Raw genomic sequence first — 25965 nt, 5'->3', positions numbered from 1 at the left:
AGACAGGATCGAGTAACAATAGTCCAGTCTTTAAAGTACTAATGAAAAACAAGTGTTTTAGTGGCATCAACTGAAAGATATTTGTGAATGGAGCTGAAGCATCTCAGCTCAAGATATGCAGCCTTACATATGTTCATGGCATGTTGGTGCAACTTGAGAGTATTGTCCAGAGTGACACCTAGGTTTCATACTGACTGTGTGAATTTAATGTTGGTGTTACTGATATTTATTGTTTGAGGTAAAGGATGTGACTGAGAAAGTCTTCGTGTTGTGATCAGAATGGCCTCAGTTTAATCATCATTCATCTGTAGCTAGTTGCATGTCATCCATAATTTTGCATCAGAAATGTACCTCTCTACACCTTGGATGGTAGCATCAACTTCAGTTGGGTGGCTAGATTTGTATATTTGGGTGTCATCAGCGTACAATTGGTGAGGCAGTGGATGATGATCTCTGACACTTGAGAGAGGTTGAGTGTATAGAATGAAGAGAACAGGTCCAAGAATAGACCCCTGTGGAACACCACAACAAAGATTAACTGGGCTGGAGTGTATTCCATTTGCAGACACAATTTGTGTCCTGTTGACCAAGTAGGACTTGAACCACAGTAAGGCTGTATCATGAATGCTAAATACATGCTGGAGACGGTGAAGTAATATATCATGGTCCATTGTGTCAGATGCTGCAGACAAATCAAGGAGAGTGAGGACTGTAATCTTTTCCGCTATCCAAAACAGAGAGAATGTCATTAACTACTTTTAGAAGAGTAGTTTCAGTACTGTGGCAAGGGCGATATGCAGATTGTACATTGCTAAAAAGACTGTTTGAATTCAGATGAGATACAAGCTGGGATAGAACAAACTTTTCTAAGATTTATTATATGACTGGGAGATTAGAATCTGGGCAGTAGTTCTTCTAATCGTTATGGTCTAGTGTTGGTTTCTTCAGCAGAGGCTTTACAATGGCAGTTTTGAAAAATGATGGGAATTCCCCGGATGAGAGAGAGGTATTAACATCAGTTAGTGAAGGCAATACTGGATCTAAGCACTCAAGCAGCAGTGATGTTGGAATTGGATCAAGTTCGCATGACTTTGGTGCACTCTTCATCAGGATTGTACATATGAAATCCATAGAGACAGGTTCAAATGCTGCTAATGGTTGCCACTCTAATTCTCTATCCCGACTGTATGGTGATGACAAGTCAATTGAAATTGTGGTGTCAAGCTTATTTCTAATAGTTTGTACTTTGTCACGGAAGAAATTTGCAAACATGTCCAGAAGGTCAACTGGAGAGAAGGTAGATAAGACACCTTTTTCTTCAAAAATACAACACATCTTGCCAGATTATGTCAAAATCTGGTTTATTCTGGCACAAAATTGCAGTACTTCAAGACATTAGTGTGTAAAATTGCGGCAACCAATATCCGAATTTGTGTAATAAAGAAGCATGTTATAGGTGGGTTTCACTGTGCATGGTCAGTTAGCTTTTAGGAATAATTTTTGTTCTATTGTCATGCAGCAGCTGCAGACTATCTCTTTTAACCCTTTACCTCATACAAGCGTCTTTGGACGCCTCTACTCCATTCGCATGGAAGCGCCTTTTGACGCCTCTACAAGATTCGCATAGAAGCGCCTTTTGACGCCTGCGGTAAACATCAGCCATTTTGAGCTAGTTTTCGTAGCGCCACCTTCGGGGAAAACCCCCCTATTACATACTACATTCATTTCTGCAAATGACAATTATGTCAGATCACGTGGTCGCTATTCATGCACTGGTCGATATCTGCTATTTAAAGTAACAGGGTTGTAATCTCCACTCTCCAAAATGGCAGCCGCGGATTTCATTCAGTACGTACGAAGTTTTCACGATTAGAATAACAACCACGAAAGATTCAATAAATTAGGTAAAGTCTCTGATATTGATGTAGGCAGCAATTAGTTTTTATAAATTATCAAATTCAGATGACTTAGTGATATAGACGCACACGAAAACCTTGTAAATTTCGAGTAGCTACGGTTGGTCACGCGGCCTCTTGGACATGACGGTGAACGAGTTCTCTCAAGATTTTGAAGCACATAAAAAAATTCTTCTGTGGAAAATAATTACACAGCTATAACATTCGGACATTACTCTTAAATTTTTCCACATATAATATATGTGTACCAAAAATGTAAAATGGTTAAAATTGTTGTTAAATGTAACATACACTAAATTACTTAACAGTTCACAGGCAGGATTTCATTCAGTACTTACGAAGTTTTCATGAGTAGAATCACAAACACGAAAGATTCAATAACCTTGGTAAAGGCTATGATATTTATGCAAGTAGCAATTAGTTTTTTATTGATTATCAAATTCAGATGACTTAGTGATGTAGACGCAGACGAAAAACGTGTAAATTTCGATTATGGGAAATGGCAGCTACGGTCGGTCACGCGGCCTCACTGACATGACGGTGAACGAGTTCTCTCTCGATTTTATAGCACATAAAATATTCTTCTGTGAAAAATAATTACACAGCTATAACAATCGGACTTTACTCTTCAATTTTTCCACATATAATAAATGTCTGTCTAAAACGTAAAATGGTTAAAACTGCTGTTAAACGTAACACCACTACATTGCTTAACAATTCACAGGCATGCCTATGCGGATGCAGTCTGCTAGGTAACAGGTGTTCTATTTATAGCATGCTGCACTTTGTCACTAAGCTCTGTGAGGTAAAGGGTTAATTACTGCTCTATAATGCTATGACTGGATGTAAAAAGAAATCTTGCATTATTTTAATGAGAACTCATGATTAATGTAACTATCAGAACCAGTATAGTTTTATTCATTCAGGTGTGACTTGTATTTTATCATTAATTTGTTTGACATTTATAATTCATTTTAAAGCAGGTTATTTTCAGCATATCACTGACTTTCATAAGATCATTAAACAGAAATAACAACTTTATCTGAAATAAAATCATGAATGCATCTCTAGGTTCCAAGGATATAAATGTGAAACAGCAAAGTTAACGTGGAAAATTACAAAGCAGCTGGTGTGTCATAATCCATTCAGTACCATCTGGTATCAATAGCTTCGGTTTGTAGCATGATACACTATCACAAGCGTGAATATTACGATTTGTTGATGCATTGGTGATATTGAACTACCTCCATTATTAACCAATAGTGCACCAGAAGGTCCGATTTTTAAAAAATTTTTATGTAAAATATTTGTCTACTCCTAGCTGAAATGATGTGCAATAGAAGTAAGTTTTGGTTTAGGTGTAACAGTCTGTTATAAGAAGTCATGACAAACAGCTGTAGTGCAGATGTACATATCTGTGCATGTTTTACGTCATATCATGTGTGATAGGTAATGCTCATTGAAAATAAGTATTTAATGAAAAAATATTTTTAAGATTCTTTGTTGCATTTTGTACAATCCACTTAGGCAGAAGCATGACATAGTGATAATTTTGTCATCCATGTGCATCTACATTTGTTTGTCCACACATTTGATTAACCTAGTTACAGTGTTAAAGGTATTTACTGTTAATTTTTTTCAATGCCACACCTGACAGGATGGAATATAGTTTCAGCACACATTTATCTTGTATTTACTGTTAATTTATTTCAATGTCATTTATCCCACACCTGACAGGATGGAATATAGTTTCAGCACACATTTATCTTGTATTTACTGTTAATTTTTTTCAATGCCATTTATCCCACACCTGTCAGTTTGGAATATAGTTTCAGTATACACTTAACTTGTATCATCTTAGTTCACGGGTTGCCCCATAGCCTAGGGTAGGGGTGAAACAATACACCAGTGCAGTGTATTGATATGATTCTTGATACAAAGCCTATGATATGATACATATCAATAAACATGAACTTGATGGTCTTTCCATCTTTGGAAGGTAGGTGGTGTCTTTTTGTCTAACTCACTTAGTCACTAGGCCCTTTGTTTTTCATGGCATGAATGCTTTGAAAACATCTTATTTTCATTTTCATATATCAGTTAAAGTTGGAAAACATTACGATGTTATCTTCAAAAGAGAAGAAGTAAAGCAATTTCCTCATGCAAAGAAAATCATATCAAGAACAAATCTGGACATGGGAATGAGGATGAATAAACCAATTGAAGCAAGTTCTTTTCAAGCCTTAATAATATTTGTCAAATCATGTTTAAATGTGTATACTGTTTAGTTATCAAATCATGTTTAGGAGTATGTAATTTAAATAAACTAACTAGAATGAGTAGAAAAAAACTATCACTATCCTTGCAGATTCAAAGGCAACAGCCCGTCCCAACCTTTTCTGCTAAACTTGAATTTAAAATAAAATTTTACTTATTCCCATTAGGCTAATACCAATATACAGATTGTAGTCTGATGTGAAATCTACAAGTCTCTGACTAACAGAATAATATTAGTTTCAAACCCTGAAAATGTCTGCATAAACCCATTTTCAGAATCTTCAATTTGAGTATGACATTTTAGACAATTGTAATTTAAAATAACATTATTCTATTGTTTTGGTGTTTTAAATAAAATAATATTATAGTATGATATTTGAATTAAAATAACATTATTCTATTGTTATGTGTTTTAATTTAAATAAGATGATTCTGTAGTTGGTATTTTAATTAAAATAACATTATTCCATATTTAAAGTATTTTACTTTAAATAAAAAATTATTCTATGGTTTAGATTTTAATTTAAAATAACATTATTTTATAGTTTTGGTATTTTAGTTAAAATAACATTATATATATGTATATGTATGTATGTGTATATATATATATATATATAAATATATATATATATATATAAATATATATATACATATATATATATATATATATATATATATATATATATATATATATATATACACACACACACACACACACACACACACACACACACAAATGAGGTCTCGATTCCTTGAAACTTTATTCTCAGTGATTTGCCTTTCAGCAAAAAATGCTAATGCAATATCTTTTTTCAATATTTGTTCCTTTCCATTAGTTTCGCTTTAATTTAAATAGTCATAAATTAAATGTAAATTCATTTCTAACAAATTTATTTAAATCTTCAGTCCATTCAGCAGTTTTGGTGAGCCATAACAGATTGTGAAATGTTGGATGACAACAGATCACAGTTACACCTATTTTCTTTAACTGTGAGGCATCCCTTTTCCTGTAAATTAGGTCATGGATACATGATACTACCATGGTCATTTTTCCTCTGACACTATCATTGTTCAGATTTAATATTTCTTTTAATTTGATGGTTAAACACTGTAAATTCTCTGGACTATAAGATACTTCTCATGTTCTGACATTTTGATTGTTTTTAAGTCTCCCAGCAGTGAGTGTCTCGTTTTTGGAATTTTGAGATTTTGCGAGATATCCCGAGAGCATTATTTTCAGGTATTGTGAAACTAGTCCAATGTATCAGCACTAAATACCCTAGTTATCCCTTAAACAACAAATCAAACCAAACTAATTAAGTAAATGTTGCAGGAGACATTATGCTATGAAAATGTTGGTCAAGTTCACAAACTTTCACAGAGTTGACGGCCCCTTCTTTTATTTAAAACTTCCCTTCTAGTTGCATCATGTTGGTAGGAGTATTTTAACTTCTAAGAAAAAAAACTACTCCATCATGTTTTCCTTACCATTTCAAAGCATGAGAAAATTCTTTGATAGAATTTAGATCTAGTTTGTACTCACATGTATTTTACAGGCAGAGTGCCAGGTACTACTGCCCAATGAAGAAGTGTGAGGGACACAGTGGAAACCACTTCAGCAGAGTACACATACCTGGAGCATCAGAGGCACAAACAATCAGGTTTAATTTAGATCCAACGTACCTTTTGGATAAATAAATTATTTTAAAGTATGATTTCAGTTTGATTTAATGCAAGCCATATAAAAGCAGATTTCCAGATATATTACACTTTTTCCTTGAAAGTTGAGGTCAGAATGGTTCAAACATTTAAAGCCTGACATCATCATAATATTAAAGCTCAGGCAGGCAGTTAACAGCCATTCACAAATTAATTGCACAGTGTTGGACCATTATTGTTTGTTTTGGAGAGTGACCATAATCAATTTCTTGTCTTTGATAAGACACAGTCAAATCTATCATTGCTGTTGATTGATCCAGTTGCTAAAGGTAAGAAAAATGCTGATGAATATGGCTCAGCTTAATGTACAGAAATAAGAGCATACCTTCCATAACATGATGTGTCATAGAAAAATAATTTTTTTACTTCCAAACCTTTCAGCAGGGTGGTAGTAAAAAAAAACGTAAGTTTTCTGGGTGGTTAAAATGTAAGTCAGTCAGAGATAAACAGCCACCTTTGTACTGATTACTAAGTTAACTGACAGTTGGTAGGGTGATGTGTAATTAATCCTGTTTGGGTGAACAGTGCTAATTTACATAGGTAAGAGTACACAAAATGGAACAACCCAATTCATTTGAAGCGCAGTCCCAAAAGTAGCTGACATGTTTAAACAGTAAATCAGTGTGGCTTTGGTGAATATCCTGCATGGCAGTGAAGATGCAAGAAAGCTTATGCACAAAAAAATTAGGAATGATCTTTGTGTAAATTTTGATCAAAAGTACCATCCAGTCTCTGGTTGATGCAAAGATGAACTCTTAATGACAGTCTTGCATACCTTCACACCACCCACTGAATTACTGAGAACTGTAAACACTGCAGCTAGCTTATTCCACTGTTCATTGGATTTTAAAGAGCAAATAGCTTTGAAAAAAAGAACTCTAAAACTATACTGATTCAGAATAAAATCTAACAACGAAATGGTTGGTCCCTATTTTCAGTTTCAAAGTATATTAAATGGTTAAGAGAAAGCATTTTTATTCAAATTTATAAATTCCAGTACAGCTTATATGTGTCAGTAACACATTCTCAATGGTACAAAATTTATTTTTTGGTCATGCATACTGATCCCTATGTCTTGGGACCTCAAAACACTTTCTAAGTCTGAAAAAATAGAAATATTAAATATCAAAATATGCTCATCATTGCACCAGTTCAGCCTTTCATACTTTTCTTTTATGTATCACAAACAATTTTAGCATTTCTTAGGAGAACATTGCCTGAATTGTATTGGTGGCAGTCCTTATCATTGTTGATCTTAACACTTGGGTGCATGCAATGTGCTCGGATGATGTACTGTTACTGGATTCAGGTTTCTTCTGGAATCAGCCTGAATTTTCCTCAGAATGGAAAATGTCCATTCATTGTCAACATTGGAATGTGGCAGTGTTAGTACAATTGAATCCATCAAGAAGATTAAATTGTTTCCTGTCTGTAGATTCAGATTGTCAACTTCCTGCCCAAACTGCTCAAGACTGATACTGTCTGGGTTAAATGTTTTAATATCAGTAAGATTCTTTATAAGAAGCTCAAACTCATACACTATACTAACACACCCATTTTTAAGTCTAATTTGCTGACACCATTGTCATCATAATCATCACTATCGCCACACTTCAATAATGATAATCAGATCTGGAAAACAATTATCACTTGCTAGCATTACAGACAAAGACTTCATTCATCCTAGGCATTATGGATTACAACTAGGGCATGCATGATATTTCTACAGTAGGAATACAGTCCTTGTATCATTTAATATTTTTCATTGATAATTTCAGAGGACTTATTTATTTAAATTAGTCATTGGAATAACAAAGTGCTCATTAACTTTTGGACACGTTCACTATTTTGGGATTTAAAAAAATTTATTTAGAGATATTCTGGATTATATAAATGTAATACACCAAGAGTGTTAGCACATCAGCTCATTCAGGCCACTGGCACATCAGCACATTCATTGCTGGAATTCATTCAGAACACTTTACTTTTGGACATGTGATAGAACTTTTATGATTTTTTGAGATTAAGCTCACAATACTGTTAGTTCCTTTTAAATTTTCACTTTGTATTCTAGGGAAACAAATTACATCAGATGTTTATTATGAGTAGCCTAAATTTTCTTGGTTCAATAATCAAATACTTGTCACCACCATTTTATACCATTGTACTGAAATTACTGTACATTTTTTTAACTTTACACTGATAATGTTGGTGTATTGGTTCATGTTATTTAAATATTTACAAATATGTGAATATGTTTCCAAGGTTAAAGTGAATGTGGAGAAATGATGAGACATCAACTAATTTATATATTTATTTCATTATTCTTGCCATTTATGCCAACTAAACCATGTTACATATCATATATGATGTCAAGAATGAAACTGGAAATTGAAGTATATAAATCTTCTGCGCTACGTCTTTCTTTTTTTTTTGACCTGCTACATACATGTATATATTATTTAACCTTCCCAATTTAGTCTTAGTATTTCACTCAGGCATCAGTTTATGACCCAATTACATGAATGTTTGCGACAATTTTTACCCATTTAAATATGCCTTGAAATTTTTTGTTGAAGTTTTATAATTATTATTTTTTCTTCAAGTATTATCTATTTTGATATTCTGCTACAACATTCTGATGATACAATTCATTTTCTGCCTTTTCAATGCATAACCTTACCAGGATATGATTTTTAGTACATATTGTCATTTCTGGCCATCAGTGGCATTGATTTTGCTAAGCACTGTTTCTGGTCTTTGTCTTTTATCTGAAATTAATTTGGTACTCTGTATGGCAGTACACATCAATGTAAATCACCCCACCTTAGATTAGTTTTGATAAATTTTTTTGCTATTCTGATACTGTGCCAAAAATAGACATGTTGATACTGTTTTCCTTCTGATTTAGAACAAAACATTATTAAAATTTTTTAAAAAAGAGTTTCTTTTGTCATGTAAATTGGTGTAAATAGGTTTTATCTCTGCATTTGTTTTATTTTCATATTGGAAGTCTTCGCGTGATGAACAGCTTGATTATCTTGATTATAATTCAAGTCACATGGATCATGTTTGCATATTTACTCATTTTAAATTAAATAAAAATTGTTCTTTTAAAATTTAACACTGGTTTTCTTTAACCAAAGTCTATTCAATCCTGATTATTAAATGCTCTGCACCTTATCTATCACCAAGAAACTTCCAGATGAAAATTATCTGTCACTATGGACTTTTACAATGGTGGCCACATACTAAATTTAGTCAAAATAAGAGCACATTGAGTGGAATCGTCACAATCGAGGGTAGCATGAATTTATCAAATGTGTAGGTTTCATTGTGATGTCACAGTGCGTAACATTCAATCCAGATTGTACTGAATCACACATTTAGGTTCATTTTGTCCAAAATTGTCTACGTACTTTAACATTGATTTTGTCGTATGCACCTATCAGAAATATGGATGTATATGAATCCTAATAAAATGAATACTTGCCACTTAAAGGTAAGTAGAATCAAAAAATGACACATTACTGAAATAGTCTGTGTTGAATGCCTACATGACCTATGTACTATTGCTTGAAACCTTATGAAACTTTTGTACCATTCCTAGGTTTTTTTTGTCAACATGTAGATCCGATACCTTTGTTTACTGGACATTTCTGGTAGGTTATAGGTTTTGACCTGTGCATACTCTGAGCAACCATCATCAGTCATAGGAATTCACATATATCATTATATCAACTTCTTTTGGCTTTGTTTATCAATTATACTGCAAATAGTCACCTATATGAAATAGAATTCAGTGGTCGCTGGTTTGGTTTGGATTGTTTCTTCATCAGACAATCAATAAAGATGTTGGCTGTTAAGCTTAAATGAAAGGTGGTTACATTGTTACCTAGTTGGACAATCAATAAATGTTTTGTAAACTAAGTTTGCTTGGTCATTATGTTTCTACGATTGTTTGAAAGCTCTATAGCTTCAAAACAAAAGACCAAAGAGTGTGAAAGCTGATTTCTGGGACCTATCAGTTGTTCTATAATTGAATAAGAACCTGGAGTCTTCCACAAACATTACATCAATCCTTACAATGCTTTGTTTGTGTTGCAGTGTATCAGCAGAGGGTAACTTTAATGACTTATTTTACATACAGGACATTTAATGATTAGTTATATTAAGGTTTTCCTTTTTGTCACAGCTTGTTATATCTCCTTTCAATGTTTTTATATAAAATTTTGCAGCATATGGCCACCACATTAGATCTTTTGAAAAATGTCTGTGAAGAACCATTAGAATTTCAGGATCTTGTGTGTGTGTTTTGTCCAGCTTTCCAGTATTGAATTGGTTGGGGGGACATTAGCACTTTGGGGGTGGATGGGTGCATGGTAGATCATGCTCATTATTTTATCATTTACTATGAATTTAATTACTGTATTTCATGTATTTTTTCTTAACTTTTAATTTTTAATACACAATACAGTTATCAAAATAATAAATATTTAAAAGTATGATAATTTTTCATACATATCACTTTGTATTTTTCGATAAAATCAATTAAATTATTGGACATACAATTTCTTATGAGAAGATTTATGCTTGCAAAAAAGATTGAAATTACTGTATTGCCATTTTTAATACAAAAATTAATAATTAATTGTTGTGAGAATATACAAAGATTGATACATAAGCATGGGCGCCTGCAGCAATTTCAAGGGGGTCACATGACCCCCCCCCGAAATCATACTGCAAATATATATATAGATATAAATTCCTACAAGTTTAATCATGCAAATGAAGCTGAAAATGTCACAAGATTCAGTTCAAAATGCTTAGTAAATATCAGCTTTCATAATATTTCAGACTGCTTACTATACTAACTCTCCTGGCAGTGACTGACTACCCACCCCTGCAAAAAATCCTAATCCCCCCGCTTGCAAAAAATCCTGTGGAATGTACATAAGCTCTCTTATTATCATTACAATATCTATTGGTGTTTATTAACAAATGTACAAAGGACTTCACAGACCATACCTTTAAGTGTTATCGTTAATTAGTTCTCCTTATTAAGTCCATCACCATAACAAAACACCACGTTCATTTTAAAACAAGTTTGGAAGCCCTTTGATTTTTTCTTATCCAGCAGAAATTATATCTCGGTACATGCTAAAGTGAAGACCACAGAACATTGGTCAACTAGTCTTATTGTTTCATTACAATCATACAAACAAATAATATATAAAAACCTTGTCATTTTCCATTGTAAATTTGAAAGTCATGGACTTTGTTAAATCGATTCGTTTATATACATATATTATCTTTTAAGTGCTTGTTATTTTTTGACTTGGATATAATTAACATTTTATTGCAGATCTGTTCAATGATATACCCTACTATTATCTTTATCGGTGAGTTCGAATAACAAGTAATGTGGATGATCACTTGTCCTTATGACATCTGCTGTATGGACAACGGCTTCAATAGCTCATTGACTAACATTTACTGTATGGACAACAACTTCAATAGCTCATTGACAGATTTTCATTTCCCTAAGGAGAGCCAAATTTCCATACTGGACATGATGCTGATTTGACCTCTTCTGTCCATTCTTGCCCTCAATCTGGTTTCAACTGGATACCCAAAGTGCTAAGCATGTTTAATTACTTTGTAAATAACACTGCATAGCCATGTGGTTGTTGTGACAATGTACATCGTAATTAATACAAGAATGAATTGTTGATTTAACAGTGTTTATTGATAATGGAATATAGTACATCATAATACATGAGGATTATCACAATCGTCAGGTAACTGAAAACAGTCTTTCTTTATCTTTTCAAAAGCTACAAAATTTAAACCACTCTGAATAAATATGGTCTTGTACACTGCCAAATTTTGTTTCATCTCTTTCTCTCACACACATGCGCATGTGCTCATGTGCATTAACTGAAATGTGATTTCAAGTTCTTTATTTTTTATTGCAATTTTGTAATCAGATTTTTGTTGCTGTAAAAATACAAGATGCACTTCATTTCCTGACAATGTGGACTCATATTGTTGCGTACAATTTACTAATAAATAATACCCATAACTAATACATGTTCAAACCATCTTAATTATTTTGCCAACATTACACAGCATAACAGCTACATATGTTCTAAATGCAGAAGAGCTTGCAATATGAGGCATAATCCTCTCTCTCTCTCTCTCACCAATAACAACAAAAGTCTATTTGAGTGCTTTTATTTTTATTGTAGTTAGATTCTTGAGTTGAGAGCAGAATGAGACAGAAAATATGTTTACTTTGTACATTTGTACCATTAGGTTGTCGAGTAGCATGTGTTCTGTAGAACTTGTTCAGGTACGATCCCTTTATTTTTCATACATGGTCAGTACCACCAAATGATAATTATTTATTTTACATGATTTTTCGTACACTGAAATTAATAATTATTTTTTGTGTATGAAAAATTACATGGAATATGGTACTAGTTTATTGGATCACCATAATTTTGAACATTTACATTAAATTCCTTTAAATTATAACAGCTATAATCTCATTGTAGTATTCTGCAATTAAACTTTGTTATGTTAAATTGTTTTCACATTATATACTCTTATTCATTATGCATATGCACATCTCTACAGGTTCAAATAACGTGTAGTGCCTACGTATAACTTGATCATGGGTGTTTTCCTTTAAAATCATGATCAGATGTTAAAAAAGTGTTTCAGTTGAGTCATTTTTAACCCTACCTGTTATTTGGGGATCTTTAATAATATTGTTGTTCCATTGAGCATTCTTTATAATTTTACCTGATTGACCAAAATTTCATTTCCAGTCTTGGTATCTGATGTTGAGGCAATATCCCTCGTTTCATCATCTTTAGTTTTAATCAGTTGGAAGTGTTTCAAACTTGCAATCTTTGGGTATTGGGTTCAATACTGACCCAAACAGGCCAGCCCAGTTTGGCTATCTTGGTTTGTCATTGGGAAAGTCACTTAGGCTACTTCCTGTGCATGATATAGCCAATAAAGTGTTTGTGTTAAAACCAACAAAAGCATAAAAACAAAAAAAATTCAAGTTCTGCTTACATGCATTATCTTTCAAAACTGCCTTGGCATTAAGTTAAAAGAAACAATTTAAGTTTGAGATCAAAATGTGGTTGTGTGCTTATTTTGTTATCAGTAGCATATTTTTGACTCCAAGATGTAATAAATCCCATTTGCAGTTTGTTTTAAAGCATGAAGAAAGCTGCATGCAGTTGAAATTATTTGACTTTGTTGATCAAAAATGACTCTTTCTATCACACATTGTAAAGTTTAATTGTGTAAGTAAATATACAACGACTAATGTTTTTTTAAATATAATTTCAGGAATGATTTTATCTGTTCTTTCTGTTTCACAATCCTGAAGGAAGACAAATCTAGCAGAATCCTCTCAGGTATAGGATTCATGAAGAAAGATTTACAGTCAATGCAGCAGTAGATGATAGAATGTAATCTTGTGCAATTTGATCAATGAACTGTCATATATATTTATTAAGTTATGTTTTCCCAACTCCATTCTAGACCGAGTTCCAGCCCTTTTTAATCACTTTTAGATTGTCTTAACAAAAGCTTTTGGCAACCATAAAAGCAGATGAACCATTTAACATATTCTGATATAGTATGGTGTGAACACTATTTAATAGAAGAAGTGCCTTTTAGTAGTTTAATCTCTTCTACTTTATTTTTGTATGGAGTTTTGGGTATTGTAGACCAATGTCACATTTTGCCTCTGCAGGATCGTCACTCAGACATTTATTATTTCTTAAGAAGTTAATGTGATTGAATTACCGAAAGTTTTTGGTGAACAGGTTGTGTTTGATAGTATTAGTTCACTTTGGTATACAGTAGAACTTCAGTTATCTGGCACCTGATTAACTGTCAGTCACTGTTAACTATCAGAGAAATTGTACATCAAAATATTAAAAACAGATACATGTACATATGTAGATATTATGAGTTTTTGATGACCCAGTCTTTTTTATAATACTTTTAATGCACATATTCTATTATCCATCTATTTTCATATCCATCATGGTCTCCATCACACACCCTGATGGATAATTGAAGTTCTATTGTACATGCTCTTGAAATCTATTATTGTTGTTTTTTTTTGTCACTTGCTTTGAAAGAGCCCCTTTAACATTGAAAGGAAATACCATTATTTTTAGAAGTTGCCTTGGATTTTTGACATCCAGCACTCTTCCACATAGTCTATTACAAATTTATAGTATTATATCCCTTATTTAATTAAGACTAAAAATTGTTATAATGCATTGCATGATCATTTAGTATGTTATGAATAAATAACAATAAATGCAAGGGTAAGTGTTTTTCCAGACTGGTTGATTCTATAAAATTATTCCATAATTGAAGTCTTCAATAGAAATGCTTAATTCCATACCTCTTCTTTACAGATCGACTTCTGATAGAAATAGTTCCTGAGAAAGCTTTAAGAAATTTCACATCTTCAGATCATTGTAGAGAACAAGCTATCCCAGTGTATATTCGAGGTGAGATCCTTGTCTAACTGCAATGATTACAAACATATCATTTTGTATAACAGGACTTGAGGAACAATCATTTGACATGCTTAGTGATCTTAGAGTTTGGGATGAGCCTAGGCTCGAGCTCGAGGCTTGATAATTTTGGAGCATTTTCGGGGGCTCAAAGCTTGAGGTCGAAGCTCGATGAGCTTCGAGCTTACACCTAGAAAATTTTTCCGCTTTTTGATATTATCAGACCGGATAAACCCGTGCGATAATTAATTGACTGTGGAAATGAGCGACTTTACAGATTCACACGGCCTACGCTTCCCCATGTGTTGGTCGACCAGTGGGCGGTCGTTGCCTTGCAACGGTCATTGCTGGGTGCTCCTAAGATAATAATTCCGACTATTATGATTGCGGCTGACGGGGAGAAGGGGTTTTTCAACTTCAGCAAACGAGAGAACCGGTGAACTTCTCAAGCGTTTGGCCTGATGATGAGTGGTGCCAGAGGGGCAGTAGGCGCACAACTGACGCCTGAGGGTTTCTTTTAAATTGATTTTTGAACAGTTCAAACAACATAAACGTGTTATCAGCGATTTTTCATATTGTATCTGCTTTTTGTTTGTTAATTTTTACTTATATTTTATTTCTAAAGCAGTAGCGATGTCAAAAAAATAAGAAATCAGCTGTTTGGACTTATTTTAACAAGCGCGAAAAGGGTAATTTCGCAGCTTGCAATGATTGTAAGCAGACAGTTTCATGTCCACAAGGAAACACTTCAACAATGCGTCGACATCTGCTTAGCATTCATCATATTGACGTCAACAAGGATGAGTCTGAAATAGAGCCGAAGAAAATGAGAACAAGGGATAACTTTGTTGTCAAAACTTCACTGGAAGAAATAGTCTCGAAACTCGCTGCAGTCAATGGATTCTCGATTCGGAAAATCACTCATTCAGAATTTATTCGTCAATTGCTGTCATTAGGAGGAATGAAGCTACCTGCTGATCAAAGATCGATGATGGCCCTTATTTGTGATTTTGAAGAGAAAGTGAAGCAACAAGTCATACAGGACATTAAGAAACAACTCTCAGAATTAAAGAGATTTTCAATATCATTGGACGAATGGACAAGTATCGGAAATCGTTGATTTCTCAACATCAGCCTTCATATGGTTTCGTCAAAATGTATCAATCTTGGTCTTGTCAGAATTTACGGAAGTTGTAATGCTGAAAGAATGAACGAGCTCGTTGAGGAACATCTTAATTCTTTTGGTGTCTCATTCAAACAGGATATTGTTGCCTCTACCGGTGATGGAGCAAGTGTCATGATCAAGTTCGGAGAAAAATCGCCTGCTCTGTATCAAGCCTGCCTTGATCACGGATTGCATTTGGGTGTTACAAAAACTTTGTACAGAGAAAATTGCCCAGGTCAAGGAATTTCAGTTTTTTCACACGAAGAAACTGGACAGACTGATGATTTTGATGAAAGCAATGATGAATTGAGTGCTGAAGAAGTTGAGATACAAAGCGAATTATGGAAGGAAAATATAAACCCTGTGAGAGAAATCGTTAAATTTTTCAAAGGCTCAGCCATACGATTGGATGCGTTTAAAGCTAAAAGCTCAGAAAAATTTAACATAGAACAACAACTGTCCCTCGACTGCAAAACTAGATGGAATTCCATGCTAAAAATACTAGAAATCTTTATTAAATTATATGATGTCACCAATGAAGTGCTGAGTGAAATTGGATCCGAGCATCTTTTAACTAATTTGAACATAGAATTATTGAAATCCATAGTTTTGGCGTTGAAACCGGTCGAGGTTACTCTTAATGCTATGAGGGAAAAAAAAGCTTCTCTGAGAACCGCTTATGTTGCTATTAGCTTCATGAGGGAAAAATTGTTTGCACAAGGAACAGAGATCAGTCATACTCTTTTAGAAAATATTGATCATTACATCGACGGTAGAGTTAATCAACAACTTATGGATCTTATGATTTCTCTGCACCATTTGGATAATGTTCCATCCAAAACTTCTATTGAATTAGCGACAAATTTGATGAAGCAGCTATTTCCATTGGCAAATACTGCAAATGAAGAAGCACATGATGAGAAAATAACAATTAACTATAACGAGCTCTCACTTGAAGATGAACTTAGATTTCGATTGGAAGCTTCTAGCACTCAGGGATCTCTTCAAACCGATCGATTTAAGAAATTACGCCAAGAATTTTCCTTGTCAAAAAGTAATGGTGAACTGACTGAAAATTTGAGGCGATTATCAGATGCCATTAGTACAATCAAACCGACTTCATTTGATTCAGAAAGAGCATTTTCAGTTGCTACTAATTTCTGTACAAAATTGCGATCAAAGTTATTGGATAAATCTCTGCAGGCTCTTGTCTTTTTGAAATGCTACTATTTTAACAAGAATGATGTTTAAATAAATTATAAAGAAAATTATTTTTCGTACTACTCAAGCTCGAAAGCTCTAAAAAATTATTGAGCTCGAGCTCGCATGAGCTTCAAATCCCCAAGCTTTCCTATACTCTAAGTGATCTGGGCAGAATTGTCACACTCATCCAGGAAATTTTGCTTTAACATGCAAAGAATGTGAAGTTGAATTTGCCTTGCTGTTGATATTCTGTGTAAAATGGTGAATCCAGCATTGTGTTGAGTCATAAAACTTACATTTATTGTCTTCAGTAGAAACATGCTTTAGAATCAGCTTTTGTGCAAATTTGGTAGCTTCTAGTGCTGTCAAATATGTACTGAGTTTCAATGTTACTGCCAAGTATACTGTCAGAAGTGGTGGAAGATGATGATCTGTCCACTCTTTTAGTTATTGTTTTCTAGACTCTTGACCAATTTGTTATTGCCTGGATCGAGTAAACAATAAAATAAAATATGAAATTAATGGATGGAATAACAGATATATGAGCAGAGATATAGAACAGAACAGCATTAGCCCCAGTATGTAAAATATAAGAATTTAATCACTAATATATACACAAAATGAAATTGTACATGACATTTGAATAATTCACTTTCTCTTTGAAATAGAGTTACAAAATTTATGCAAAATTCAATTATTAGTTCAGTTATACCAATAGAACAAATTTCATCATATAATTAAGTGACTGATTAAACTCAAATTGCCAGCATGTCAGCATTACCTGGCTGCTTCCAGTCTTCCCAAATTACTATTGATATTAGGTTGGTATTGTCATATTTCTTTTCCTTCTATCTCACCCTCTAGCTTCTTCAGGTCATCTATTATTTTGGTTGTAGACTGTGCTCTTTTCCACTATACAGTACAGGTATGGAGCTGTTTCTTTTTCCTTCAAAAAAATATAATACCCAACCTAAATACCTGTCAGGTTTTTCTCCTTCTGAGATCAAACAATATTCCCACTCTTTTTACATCAGGTATTGTTATTGTAATTGTACAAAACTAAGCTGTGGTCAGTTTCGAACCTAATACACATTCAGAACTCTATTACAATAAATTCATATCTTCTCTAGCTGCTCCACACATTCCTAGCTGGAACCATGACATAACTAGACCTCTTAGATAAACCATCACACCCTGCTCTGGCTATAAATTACATGCTAAACTATCAGTTGATACATGTTCCTAATGCTAATACTGTCGATTCTTGGTTGAAAAGAATTCATAGCTTAATCACACAAACGAATTGATGGACTCCATTCCTTGTCCTAACTATGTTACTTTGCTAATTAGTGATCCGTTGACATAGACATGGTAAAATCAATTCTTATCATACATGATACATCTCATTTAATACAGATAATTAATTCTTACAATTTGTATCAGAGTAATGCATGATATTCCTATGATACATGGTTTCTATTACATAAAATACTGCTAAATCCAAATCCATTCATATCATTGAAAGTTTATATGACAGTCTTATGATACATGAATCATGTAACATTCAAGACCACAAATGCACGTTTATTTTCTGAACTCGAGGAAAAAGTGAAGTATGGATTTAAAATGAATAAATTCAACAAATAATTACAAACTTCAGTGAACATATTCTGTGCAACTGAGACAAACCTTGTGCTTTATTGAGACTAGATCTTACTATGCTGTTGAATCTCTTTTTCTATGTCCTCCTTTCTGACACACATCCCTTAGACAGTCTAACAAGAAATACTTTTATAATTCTGGCTTGCCTTAGAAATGTAGACTAATTTTGCAAGGAGAATTACTTTGAAACCTTTAATTTCAGCTGGGACCCCCCCCCCCCCAATTTAGCTTAGCCAATCAGGATTTCTTTCTCTAACCACAAATCGTTTTTAACAATTTTAACAGTCCCATCAAAGTCCGCATAATTCTTGCTAGTGAACTTTTATTAATGACTATTCTGGAACATATTTTGTCACACTTGTTTCAAATGGCCCAAGATTTCCCAAAAATGTTTGCTTTGGCCTGTCTCACCTCTGCCATTTCATGCTATATGAGGTGACATTGACATATTTGTTGGACCATTATCAAACACAGTCTAATAATTAAAATTAAATTCATCCCCCAACAGAGCAGATTACATCCCTTGCAATTAGCAATTTTATTATGAGCCTAACCCATAAATCAGATTTAATGGTTACGTGTCACGCTGACCACAGCAGAAAGTAATGTGAAATTATCTGTTTGTTCAGTTGATGCTGACCCCTTATTCAATATGGCTGCCATGACTAAAAAAGTTTTTAAAAAACCTTTAAATAAAATCTTAACAAAAACTGCTAAACAGAATTTTACAGGATATGCACAGTTGTTAAAGGTCATTGAATGTCACCGAGAAATGAACACCTAATTTTAAGGCCTTGAAAGGCATTGATTTTTCATCTAGGCCATTAAAAAGTCCTTGAATTTGAGAGATTTTGCTTAAAAACAAAATATGAAGGAAATTTTTGTTTGAAAGTCATTCATGTTAACATTGTATAAGGATTAGAAGTACAATTTGACTTTACCATCATCTGTTAACTCCAGGGGAAGTAATTAGACATCATGCATAACATTCCATTGACATCACATTTGCACTCTTTCACTTGACATGTTTTTCTGCCAAGCAAGGATGGTCCATTTGCAGCAGTCTTTTTCACAAGTGATCATTGCAAAATGTCTGGAAAGTACACATTGACCAATAGTTGGCTGCAAGACAAAGACTTCATTAAGTGGCAGAGGAAAGATGTGATCAGAAAATATGTAGTGTTTAGCATAGTGTGCAAGAAAACAAATGCAGGAATGGATATTGCTGCCTAAGTATCCACACAAAAGGAAGGAAACACTTGGAACTACTGAAAAAATATGAGCCTGCAGTTTTTGTTTCAGTGTTCATGGTGTCATTGCAAACAATGTTACCTAATTCTTTGTCATCTCTGTTGTCTGCATCAGGAAAGGCTGTTTCATCATTAGTGGGTTCTACATATTCAGCGAATGATGATGGGTTGTGCAGTTTTGGTGTAAGGTTTCATGCAAAGCAGTGATGTGTTGAAAATGGAAATATTATGGACTTTACAAGTAGTAAACAATCATTATAGTGACAGTGGTTCTTTTTTTGGTCAGTGATTCCATACAGCAGGTTTATTTAGCAGTACAGCTCCCACATGAAGAAGACTGCAGACTGGAGGAAGTTGTCAGCAGCCTTTACAAGGCAGCAGATTGGCAGATAAAGCAGATGGTAAAGGGATAATAAAACTAATGCCTCAGGCAAAATAACTTGAAGAAAAAGAAAGCAAAAAGAAGTGCAAGTGAAAGCACTGAAGTTGCAGCTAGAGGAGAAAGTACAGCAGCTAAAGAGCAGGGTTTAATATTTGGGTCCATTTACAATGACTTTGTGATCATTTGCCTCTCATATTTCATTACAGTTATTTATTTCTTTATTGTGTTGTTTCTCCTTTGTATACATTCCCTCATCACATTAATTTTATGAAATATAAGCCTGCTACCTTCCAAATCCTATTAAAAAGATGAGGGCTTGTCTTTCCTGTCCATCTTGTGTAGACAAAGGGCAAAAACTCTTGCCCATTGCCTCCCTGCCACCACCAAGTGTTTCTAGTTTTTAAGCTTCACGTTTGTACCATTAACTTTATGTGATACCTCCACAACAATCAATTCCTAATTTATTAAGTGAAAAATTCAGAGCTGCCAACTCTCCAGATGAGCGTTTAGTGAAAAAGGGATAAAAAATAGTGAATTTTTGAAAATGATTAGTGAAAAGTACCTTGACACTAGTTGCATCCACTTTGATGGTCAGTACTATATATGAAAATCCCTAAATACAGAACATTATTTGCACTCTATACATGTACAAATATATTTGCAGTCCTATTTACTCATATACACAAACTTCCTTTGTTATGCTTATTTGTCAAGATATGATGCTATGGCAGACTTGAACTTCCTCAAGTGGTCTATGCTAAATTCGTGTCAAAAGAGTTGAAGCTGCTTTCCTGTTGATTCTCTGACACTGCTTTTACTATTGCAGCACTTTTGGTTCTTCCACATTAAAATTTTGAATCAATATTTTCTGAGAACATATTTTTTAGCATGATCTCCAACAGAGAAAGGGAGGTTATATTCAATTAAAAAACACACAAACAATGCTTCAGCATTGGTAGCTTGCAGAACTTAAATCAATGGCTTAAAGTATTCCAGAGATGAAATCTGCTGGGTGCTCTTAAGTTTTACAATAACTATATACTTTTTGCTGGAAATGTGCTTCTTCACAATCTCTGTCATCATATCTAATGCTGAAATTTGAGGCACACTCTATGCAAAACGGATGTTGTTTGTTAATCTTTGATGGTTGAATGCAAGGCCAATTTTTGGTGTATCCCAAACTAAATTTTACTTTTTGGGGAATACATTTCTTTTTCCTTGGCTGTGAAGACAGTTTAACTGTAGCTTAATTACAAAACTGCATTAATCCAGAAGATGCAACATGTTAATTCAGAAGATGCGATATCAAAGAAATAATGTTAAGGATCGTGTAATCACAGAGACCAGTAAAAACGAAGAATAAATGTTCCAAACATAATATAGATTAAGTCCCAAGATCTTAATAAAATTGCAAGGTGAACAGATAACATGGTTTAAAATCACACCCAGTTTAACAAATTCATTAAAATTTATCCAAATCAAATGTTGTAAAATGTCCACATTGCTCGAACAAAACTTCGAACATGTGTGCCTTAATCATGTGAATGGTTGAAGTAAATATCCATAAAGTATATATATATATATATATATATATATATATATATATATATAAGCGTTAACTATCTCAAAATTTCCTATACTAGTCTAATATGAAAGTGGCTAACATTGTTTGCTGTTAAAATAGCCTATTTTTTTGTCAGGAACAAATTTTTACATGGGTATTTCAAATAATACTTGCACATTATATAATAATCTAATCTTAATCAAATCCATTGAACAAAACTGTTTTCATTGGGTGTTTGTTTGAAGAATTCAGTATGAGACCTTTATTGGCACCATTGATGATGTCACGAAAAGCACTTAGTGGGATGAAGGTTATTTTGTTCCTGATTTAAGCCAATTGAAAATTTGTGAATTTGTGATATGATTGCATGCTGTACTGTGAATCCGTGAATTGCTGTAGAGAGTTGTGAAATTTACCCCAAAATCGTCATAGTTGGCAGCTCTGAAAGTTTAGCCATAAACCTTGTAATTTGAAATTTTTGTGTGTGATAATGATTCCTTTAAAGGTTGTATACATTATTTCTACTTTTTTCTCCGTTTTTTGTGTGAATTTTTCACATTCTATGAATTTTGTCTATTTAACCACATTTACAACATGCTATCATTGAATGCATGTTGTCTTTTATGGTACAGAATGACAGTCTGCCTATTTTCGTTCCATTAGTAACAGGTGTTGTATGAGCAATTTCTTTACATGCTCAGTTGTTAATTTATGCCTTGATTTCTCATCTTGTGTCATTTAAGTATACATGTCAATCATGTGTATAAAATTCAAGAGGTTTAAGGCAAGGGAAGATACACAAGTCCTGTGTACTTCATCTCTTCTTGCAGCATGTGTGATATGCTGTCAGAAGTCAGGACTGCAGTTTTACACAAGGCAGACAAAGAAGAAGAAATAAATCTTGCAAAGATAATGTTGATATCTTAAGCATACATTCAAAGTCAACGGCTCTTGTGACCCTTGTGGGGATTCTGCTGTGTCCACTCTCCAACCAAAAGTCCAGTGTTTACAACCATAAGTAGATATAGTTACTTCACTGAAAATGGGGGAACAAAACATTTATGTTTTACAAACCATCAGTAGCTATAGTTACTTCACTGAAAATGAGGGAACAAAACATTTGTTTTACAATCTACCACCTTTTAAAGATGATGACACAATTATTAAATTAAAGCCAAATGTTACCCTTTTACCATTTCTTGCTTCTACAGGTTTTTCTAACTTATTGGAGGAGTGTCCCCCAAAAAATATTAGGTAGCCCACTGGGCGTAAATCCCTCTGCATGTCTGGTCATGGTCTTCTTGTCTGTAAGTCTGGGCACATGGAACTTTTGCTGGAACCATTTAATCCATCTTTCAATATGATTTTGCCATCCAGAGCTGTCCTGGCTGTCCACCCAGCCCACCTGTCCCATTTTGATGACTTTATTGATAGATCCATCCAGCTAGCCATGATTATGGCTATGTCTGCATCCAACAACGGGATATTAATGACAGATTTATCCATCTTGCTTTGCCTTTGGCTATATACTCATATTAGTGACAAATCTGTCTCTCTGCTCATGCCCTCAGTACAGCCTGTACTGGTAATGGCTTGACTGCCTTCCACATGGCTGGCAACACTGCTGACCATACTCCTGCCAAACTGGCCAGCTATTCTGGAATTACATTTTTGCCCAGTAGACCCATTTACCATATGTTCATGGCTTATCAGTATGGGGAGGGACTGGGATTTGTACAGAGATGATGGTATTGCATCATCTATGACACCTATTATGATTCATCTGGATAATTTATGCAGGCTGAACTAGAACAGGACAATACACATAGTGAGTGTGGCAATTAAGACACTAATACTTAGAGCCAACACTAATAATAATAATAATGCTTTATTTATAGAGGGTGACTCATTAGTCAAGGACTATTCTCCCTTGAGGCCCTCTTAAGGAGAGTATAACAATGCACATTATATGAAGATAGCAATAATTACTGTTTATTTTAAAATGTTTAGTATTAAAATACTAAATTCCATTATCTATTAGAAGCACATACATGCTCATGATATCTCTTCTTAAATACTGTAATATTTCAGCAGATTTTACATGTAGTGGAAGCTTTTTCCACAGAAATGTACCAGAGTATTGGAAGCTCGTTTTAAATTGCTCTGTTCTTGGAACTTTGGTGCTAGAAGGTTTCCATGTGATATTGGTATCAACTGGTATTGTGTTGAAAAAGGCCTGAGTAAGTCCTTAAGATACTCTGGTGCAGTTCCATGTTGACATTTGTATATAAAAACTGCCTTGTGAAAATCTATCCTGTCATATATTGTGAACCATTTGAGTTCTGTAAATACCGGTAATGTTTTTGAGGGATGATCAATAGATGCATCTAAAATTATGCATGCTGCTTGTTTCTGAAGTTTATAAATTGTGTCAAGCTCCGATTTAGCACAGTTTCCCCATACATCTGGACAATAATCCATTGTTGGAAGAATATATGACTTGTAGTATAGATTGCATGTTTCCATAGGTAAATATTTGTTGATTCTGCTGAGTAGGGCAATTTTTGATGACGGTGTTTTACAAAGCTTATCAATATGGTTATTCCATAATAAATCATTATCTATGGACACACCTACAAGCTTTTCATGTTTGACATTTTCTAACAGATGATTATTTATTACAAGAGATAGTTCTGGGTTCCCTGACTTGTGTAGATTTTGTGATGCCCCCAAAATTATACATTTTGTTTTACCTCCATTAATTACCATCCTATTTTGTTGTACCCAGTTTTGGACTCTAATAAGGTCTGAGTTTAATCTCATTTGGATAACTTCAGTATCAGAACTAGATGTATACAAGGTTGCATCATCTGCAAACAAATCTGTGTTTGCGGATTCATTATTTAATGGTAGATCATTGATATAGATAAGGAAGAGGAGAGGGTTTAAAGCTGAGCCTTGAGGGACATCTGAATGAATAATGCGAGCTTGAGAGCTAATAATGCCAATGCTTACTTGTTAAGACCTTTGGTTTAGGTATGATCTAATCCAGTTTAAAGAAGGATTGTCGAACCTGTAACAGTTCAACTTTTTCAGCAGAATTTCATGATCAGCAAGATAAAAGGCTTTCTTGTTGTCAAGGAAAACAATCCCAGTCATATGTCCATTATCCATTTCCTTCAGCCAAAGATCAATTAATTTGGTAAGTTCCGTTTGGCACGAGTGGTACTTTCTAAATTCTGATTGCGCTTTAGGATCAAACAAGTACATGTACCAGCAATGTTTTCATCTTGCTGGTATAAAATCACTCTGATGCCTTACATATTGATATTTACATATTTACAACAGGACTTTTCAGATTTTCTGTCTCTTGATAAAAATTTAGGTGCTGTACTCATCTTCACTGCTGTTTTTTAAACTGGACAAGAATGTATTCCAAACCATGTGTTTGATGCTAGATTTACTTCATTGGTGATTTTCTGACTCGTGGAACAATCAAGCAATTAAAATGCCTAGCAGGTGATGGCCTGAATTGCTCAAGTCATTAAAAGGGCAGCTCACCATTCCATGGCCTCTGCAAATGTTGACCTGAGAAGATGGGATCCATGTTTTCGCTCATTGTTTCTCAATCTACATCATACTCTGGCATTATGGATAACCCTGTTGGGTAAAATTGAAGATGTTTGGAGGCAGGCAGCTCAGGAACTGCCATTCCAACTTGCCTAAAATATGCACAGACTTTTAGGACTAATCTGCCCCTGCCACAGTGGTCGATGATAGGTGGGCCAGGCACAAGGGATTCTTTTCAGTCAAACATTCAGTTCAGATCCCAGCCTAATATCGTGAAGCAATAACCTATTGCCCCCCTGTAAGATTGCCTCCTTACTGGCTTAACCAGTAAGGAGGCAGTCTTACAGGGGAGGCAAGTAATCAGGTTTCTTTGCCTCCAAGTGTCCAAACTCTAGATTTTGACCTGCTACTCCCACCGCCCACAGATGACATACAGGTGGGTGCCTGACTCCAGCAATTCCAGTCTCACTGGATCATCCTATTTCCTCATAATAAATGGGTGATTCAGGTCATTTCGGAGGGGCTTAAGAGTGCATTTAACCATCCTCTTCCTCTTTCCTCCTTTCCTCTTTTCACAATGTACCGTCAGATCAGCTTGTTGACAGTAAGAGATAGGGTCACTCATTGACAAACAGGCAGTGGAGATTGTGCAAAAACCACATTCTCCAGGGCTTTATTCCAGGCTTTTTCTTATCT

The 25965-nt window shown here is 34.2% G+C and overlaps 1 protein-coding gene across 1 annotated transcript in view; it reads left to right on the top strand.

Annotated features, from left to right (window-relative positions):
* The window catches only part of LOC149797412 (minichromosome maintenance domain-containing protein 2-like), a 144396-nt gene that overhangs the window by 33016 nt on the left and 85415 nt on the right, over window positions 1-25965 (top strand). The window contains exons 7-9 of the mRNA XM_089962202.1: window positions 5750-5854; window positions 13284-13351; window positions 14372-14467. Of these exons, the coding sequence (XP_089818328.1) occupies window positions 5750-5854; window positions 13284-13351; window positions 14372-14467 (269 nt within the window). The remainder of the gene's footprint in view (window positions 1-5749; window positions 5855-13283; window positions 13352-14371; window positions 14468-25965) is intronic.

Source organism: Sinohyriopsis cumingii, chromosome 6 (assembly GCF_028554795.1).
Source record: "Sinohyriopsis cumingii isolate HCF-2022 chromosome 6, ASM2855479v2, whole genome shotgun sequence".
NCBI classification, from domain to species: Eukaryota; Metazoa; Mollusca; class Bivalvia; order Unionida; family Unionidae; genus Sinohyriopsis; species Sinohyriopsis cumingii.
Note: the sequence above shows the minus strand (reverse complement) of the source record. Positions and strands in the feature narration are given on the sequence as shown.